Here is a 7,052-nt window from a genome sequence, read left to right on the forward strand (position 1 = left end):
AAACCTCTTGTTGACTCACTCGTAGTGGGAAGCGTAACCACAACTTTTACTCAAGTAAGAGTACTGTTACTGCAATAAAATATGGTTGAAGCAGGGATAAAAGTATGTTGCTAGAAAACAACTCTGCAAACTACAATTTCTTTAAAAAAGTTACTCAAGTAAATGTAACTGAATACAGATCATATAAGAATTATTTTAACCCAATTTTGAGGCATTATAATAATTCACTTTACTTTTCCATGATAACTTGTGCTATACATTTAAATATTTCACAAAAATGCTATATACAAATACTACAATTACTGCAAGGCGGTGTATTGTGAGTAGTACTACACCTCCCTAGTTGCAGTAGCCAAATAAAGAATATCTATACAACAATTTATATTTAGTCTCTTACAGTCTATGAAAGAATGGTAATATCCGGTAGGTGTGTGTCATTCAGGTCATAATGTTCCGTGTTGCATTGCACTGTGGGAGATGACTTATGACCCGGACAGAGGAGCGCTCGGAAGTGACGCCGAAACGTGTCTGAGAGGCACGCGTAGAGGATGGGGTTAGCGCAACTCCAGGAGTACGACAAAAGCACCACCACTTCGAAAGCTCTGGTGAAATTTTGCACCAGTCCAACCTGATACAGCGAGCAGAAGTTAAAGGTGTAAAACGGCAACCAACAAATCCCGAAAACAACTACCACGACGACTACCATTTTCGTAACTTGCCGCTCCATCCGTTGACTTTCCTGATTCAGCGAAGTTGCTCGGAGACGCTGCGATCTGAAGGTGCATATCAGCGCCGTGTAGGAAGCAGTCATGACCGTGAACGGCAACGCGAACCCCATCACGAAGGTATAAGAGAGAACGCCCAGCCACCATGCGTCAGAAGCTAGTTCCGGCATGCACTGTCCTTGCTCGGCGGTGAAGTGCAACGCCATCGGGAGAATCGTGAGCAGCGAGAAGAACCACAAAATCGCCGAAACGATTTTGGCGAAACGCGGAGTCCTCCAGCTGGCAAACCGTAGAGGGTTTGATAGCGCCAAATACCGATCAACGCTCATCACGGTAAGACAGAAGACGCTCGTGAATTGGTTGATGCCGTCCAGCACCATGACGATCTTGCAAGCGATGTCCCCAAACATCCATGCATTTTGGAAGTTTTGGCTGGCGATGAAAGGTAGTCCGACCATGAAAAGTCCGTCGGCGACCGCCAAGTTGAAAATATACACCGTTGTCGAAGAGGAAAGCTTGTCTAGTTTCAAAATGGCGGTTATGACCAAAATGTTCCCGGCTAGACCCATGATACATACAATGAGGTACAAGATCGCAACGGTGATGCTGAACGCACTGTGGTTTCCCCCCGACGTAAAAATGCTCATCGAAAAAAGTTTGATTGTCAGGCGAAAATGAGACATCCATTTTTGCGTTGAAGAAAAGTCAGAGTCAGTTGGGTTAAATTTAAATCCAGAACGCTGGTCTTGATATGAGAGAAAAATCAATCCTCAAACTTTGCAATCCATCTGAAGAAAAGTTCCAGGGAGGTATCGCTAGCTCTGATCTGCCTTCACTTAGAGAGTAGACAGCCTCGCTTTGCCTGACCGGCTGGCTCTCCACAGGGGCTGGTTTATATCTGTTTTCCCCTCGGTTGAGTGGAGTGTGAGACCCCCTCCGCTCCTCCTTGTTCATCAGTCTCTTGAGAATGGCTGGACACACGCCCCTTCACTAACAAAAAAAAAAAAAAATCCCACCTCCCCAACACCATGACCAGAAGTTCCTCTGTTTCCAAGGTAAACTCCAGGCCCCATCTGTTGCAATACTTTTGTTTCTGTAACTTTCGCTCACTCTTGTCCCTCGCTATGTTTGTTTTCTTCGCCCCAAGCTAACTCCTGCCTGCCCTTCTATGTATTTTCTATATTTGGGGCTTCTGAATAGTAAATCGTCTAAAAGAAAAAACACAAAAGAAATATTTTAACATTTTTATTTAACGAATTTCAAACTTTATTCAATTGGGAGTATTTCACTTGTTTTACTAGACTAAACTAAAACAAGACTCTCATGCATTTCAAAATATTTGTAGAGGTCTAAAGTACAGGGTTAGTATAATTTAAACAAACTATTCTGTATATTTAGTTGTTTGCTTAAGAAATTATGTTATTTAAATAATTGCTGTGCGTATAAATTGTTCATTGTGTCCATTTGACTACAACTTCATGGCTACTGAAAATCTAATCAGTAAAAACATATACAGTACTTAAAACTACTACAGCTACTTAACGTAAGATTGTCGTTCAAAAGTCAAGTCATTTAAAGGGCATTGTGGAACTTTTTAGGTGCAGAGCCCGTCCTCACTGGTCTCCAAGGACATGTTATTTATTGGTTTGCCTGGAATGTTCCACAGCATATAATCAAATGTATGTATCTTGCATTTAATGAATTATAGGTTACTAAAAATACCCTGCAAAATGTATTCTTACTATGAATGGACATGGCTTTCTATAGATCTGACCTGTAACTTGGCCTTGAGGTGTCACCTGCTCTCTCTCTCTATTAGGCATGCAGCGATACGACACTGAAACTGAAAAATGAGCTACATCTGAAGACGAAATCCTGGAATTGGATGTAATAAGACTAATTACAGACTGACTTTGACCTAGTTATTTGAAGGATAACAGTTATATAACACTATTGGATCTCTTATGTAAAAAGTTAACTGTGTTTTGAAGAAATAAGTGCCATGCTGGTTCCACCTAGTACCTCCGCTCAATTTCATTTCTCTCTAGCGACTAGGTCAGGAATCGGAATACACTAGACCAGGGCTGTCAAACTCATTTTGGTCCAACCTACTTTGATCCCAAAGGGGCTGGATCAGAAAACTCATGGCATATATACCCCAAAAACAGCAATAAGTTCAAATATTTGTGCAGAGAAACGGAAATCTATTACAGAAATCTTTTTTAATTGATGAACTCTTTCTTTTACAAAATATTATAATATTATGAACAATCTGAAACTTTAAGAAAAATGCAATTTCAACACATTGTTTTAACATTAACTTGTATGTAAATAGGAATAAGTCAATTTTCTTGGAAAATCCTGCACTTGGTGTCCATTTTTTTCATTTTTTGCCATTTTGCTGATGAGGGTGTCACAGTCAACAGTCAAAATGATAGTCTTTAAGAGTGTTTGGAAAGAGGCAAATCTTCATTTCTGCTGCTCTGGTGGGAGGCGCTGGAGATGCTGCTATGCTAAGCGGTGCAGAAAATTACCAATATTTTAATAGAAAATATAATTTAAATATTTTAGTAGAAAATCAGCCGAGGGCCAGATTAAAGGTCTTGGAGGGCTCGATACATACGTCATGACCAAATAGCAGCGACTGGTTAAATGATAAAAAGTACCTGCCTACCGTCGAGCGAATGAATTCTAACACTGCAAGGTCAGACAGTTTCTACAAAGTGAAACCGGTTGATGAATCAGGCTACCATTTTCCATCCATACACTGGTACTGGTTTATATTATATGGATATTGGCAGATACTTAAAGTCAAAGTACTGGTATCAGAACTGAAAAAGCTAATCATTCTTGCTCTGTATATAAGCTTAATTCCAAACCGTTTAACATAGCCAAAGCAATATTATCACTATGGGAACAAACACATGACATATCCCCCTCCGGAAAGGTTCCATAGATGTGGATGAATGGATTGGAATATTAAACCAATATTTGTTATTTCAAGGTAGCATACAGTTCAGCTTTTCAAATCAAATGTCTCCACTCTTTTTTGTGTTTTAGAGGAATTCACCTGGCTGTTTTCTTATCAGGACCACTATGACACCGACGGCCCTCCCACCGTGCTGACAGGAAACAGGACTCAAGTCGATTTTCCTGGATCTTGCTTTCTGACTTTTGACTTGGGATTGTTGTTGCATTTGGGTCTTGCATCCTGTCTATTGTTCGCCCCAATAAATCCTGCAGAGAAAAAAATGAACACGAGGTATAGATCATGACCATGTCTGCAATTCATATAAGAGACCATGGAAAAGTACATGAATATTAACAAATGCATAATGTACCACTGAAAATTGTAGAAAAAAAAAAAAAAATACTATGCAAGATATGTTATTCCTGATTTTGCCCAAAGCCAAGTTATTACATAGAGAAGCATAAGTAAAAAAAAAAAAAAAAAAGAGTCAAATAATATAGTTAGGCCATCAAAATAAAATAAAATAAAATAAAATGAATAACTTTTTAAAATGAGGTGTACTAGTACTGCTACTACTAGAAGTCTACATTAATCCTACTACTATACCCATAGTTTACCCCTGTGGAGGTGGGATTGGATCTATTCCTACTACTACTATTATTACTATTACTACTACTACTAAAAGTATTTATTTTAAAATGTATCTATTTATTTATTTCATGTATTTATTTGTTTGCTGGGTAAAGTGTATTACATGTATATGATGCTTTCCTACAGCCTTCCTAAGTTTAATATTTTTAAGTACAGTAATAAATTGGGAATTCAGCTGCGAGTCCATGGAGGCACTATGTGCAGGGATAACGTTTTGCCATGTCTTCCAAATGTGTAAAAGTAAATCAATCCAATTATAGGAAATCAGTCAGGCTTAAAGTGAGGATTATGGATGGATGGACAGAGCGAAAGTTCTGGGAAGCATATGCACTGTTCACGATGAAAGACAGAGCATTGACCCCTGAGCTGGTGTCATTCAGACACGCATTGTTGGAATACCCTTAAAACTTCCTTCAAAACAGCCCAGACCTCTCCACTTAAGTCCTGTTTACACCTTCACCCAAGTGACAGCAAACTCTTATCTATTAGCGCAGTCTCCACACACCACAGGTTTCCTCTCTAGCACATTGTTTTTGCCTCTAATTAAGCAGAGGGACCTTGTATCTCTTAATGTGGCCCCAGGAGACGCGTATGTCTTACAAGGCTCACCCTGGCGCCTGCTCGGGCCCTGCAGTCGCTGTAAAAACATCATTGAAAACACTTTGTTTCATGGGGCTAAATTTAGAGAGCTCTGACAGTGTCGTATTTCACAGGCTGTATTTCACATTTGGGTATTTTCATGTGCATATGGCTTGGCAGTCCGAGGTGGAGGAAGGATGTCAAAAATGTACTAACTAAATATTTATAATGAGTACATTCAAATGATAAATGCATGGTCATAAAAATAGCCTGATTGATATAAGCATCACTTCAACTCATCATTCTCAAACATCTCTCAGGAAAAGAATCTGATCAGCTGAAGTGTCTGAACAGTGGAACAGGCCAAGAACTCAAACTCAAGTTAAGTCCAGTTGAGACAAATGCGCTGACTTCTCTTCACAAATGCTTAAAGTTTTTCCCTCACCCGTTCTTTTTTTTTGTCCGCTAAAATAGGCTAAGTACGTCCATCAGCATTGCCATGTTTATTTTGATAATATTGTGTGCTTGAGCTCCTGATTGCTCATGCTATTAATGTTCATATCTTGATTTATGGAGAAATTAGTGAATAAAAACAGGGATCATGTAGAGCAGGTTCAGCACGAACATTTTAACACAAGAATGATGAGCCCCGCAGTTACATGGAAAGGGGCCACGATTTTTTGACACAAGTCAATTGGAACCAGAGTCGATGGAACCACTTTGCGCCCATGCCCATTTTCTCTTTGTGTGTTGCAGAAGTTGCCAGCTCCAACAGTCAATCAAACTGAGAACACCTGCAACAGACAAGGATCTACTACTACTACTACTACTACTACTACTACTACTACTACTACTACTACTACTGGAGGCATATATTACAAGTGTATACTTCTTTCTGCTCCTTTTCATTCACATTGATGTATGAAACATATTTATTTTGTATTCATCTTCCATGAATGAAACAAACATCAAAAAAAAAAATCTACTACTAATACTACTACTACTACTACTACTACTGCGACACTACTGTGCTCATAGTGTATCACGTGAAGGTGAGGTTGGATCTCCTACTACTAATATACTACTACTACTACTACTACTACTACTACTACTACTACTACTACTACTACTACTACTACTACTACTACTACTACTACTACTACTACTACTACTACTACTACTACTACTACTACTACTACTACTACTACTACTACTACTACTACTACTACTACTACTACTACTACTACTACTACTACTACTACTGGAGGCATATATTACAAGTGTATGCTTCTTTCTGCTCCTTTTCATTCACATTGATGTATGAAACATAATTATTTTGTATTCATCTTTCATGAATGAAACAAACAAACAAACAAACAAAAAAAAAAAAAAGAACTAAAACTACTACTACTGCTGCTACTACTGCTACTACTACGACTACTACTACTACTACTACTACAAATAATAATAATAATAATAATACACTACTATGCCCATAGTGTACAACGTGGAGGTGAGGTTGGATCTACTACTATGCGACTTTAACACTACTCCTCTTACGACCATAGTATACTGTGAGGAGTTGGGGGTGGGCTATTACTACTATACTACAGTACTCCACTACACTACTACTACTTCTACTACTACACTACTTCCATAATTTACCATGTGGAGGCCAGGTTGGCTCTACTTCTTCTACTGTATTTCTAGTTACCTCAACAAAATGAGGCCTCTTAACTCATGGACACAAACATGACATACTTGACATTTTCTCTTTGGACGTCCAGTCTAAAACCGGCTTCAGACCACAGTACACGTTACAGCCCCATACGTCAGCACACATATTGCTTCTTTCTGACAGCTTATGAATTCCAGCCATTCCATTGTCTTCAGAACAGTGGCTTTTCTTGGCTTACCGCTCAGTACGAGACGATAAACCCAAAGAGAGAAACAAAACATATCACCCAAAATGACACCATCTGTGGTTGGCTGGGTGAATAAAATTATCCCTGCACATTATGAATCACATTGTATTATTGTAACCGTGACGACAGCGCTGATTTGGTCTGATTTTGGTAAAAGATGTCACATATGAGGCATGATGCTGTTCTGGATGCTTTTGAAAA

The 7,052-nt window shown here is 39.0% G+C and overlaps 1 protein-coding gene across 1 annotated transcript; it reads right to left on the reverse strand.

The window, feature by feature from the left end:
- Positions 1-239: 239 nt before the first annotated feature.
- Positions 240-1,575, reverse strand: LOC110173701 (somatostatin receptor type 5). The gene has a single exon (XM_020939721.2). The coding sequence runs from the start codon at positions 1,406-1,408 to the stop codon at positions 401-403; it is 1,008 nt and encodes a 335-aa protein (XP_020795380.2). The 5' UTR covers positions 1,409-1,575; the 3' UTR covers positions 240-400.
- Between the last annotated feature and the right edge of the window lie 5,477 nt (positions 1,576-7,052).

This window comes from Boleophthalmus pectinirostris, unplaced genomic scaffold (assembly GCF_026225935.1).
Source record: "Boleophthalmus pectinirostris isolate CB_2022bp ecotype Guang Dong unplaced genomic scaffold, ASM2622593v1 HiC_scaffold_14, whole genome shotgun sequence".
Classification (NCBI taxonomy): Eukaryota; Metazoa; Chordata; class Actinopteri; order Gobiiformes; family Gobiidae; genus Boleophthalmus; species Boleophthalmus pectinirostris.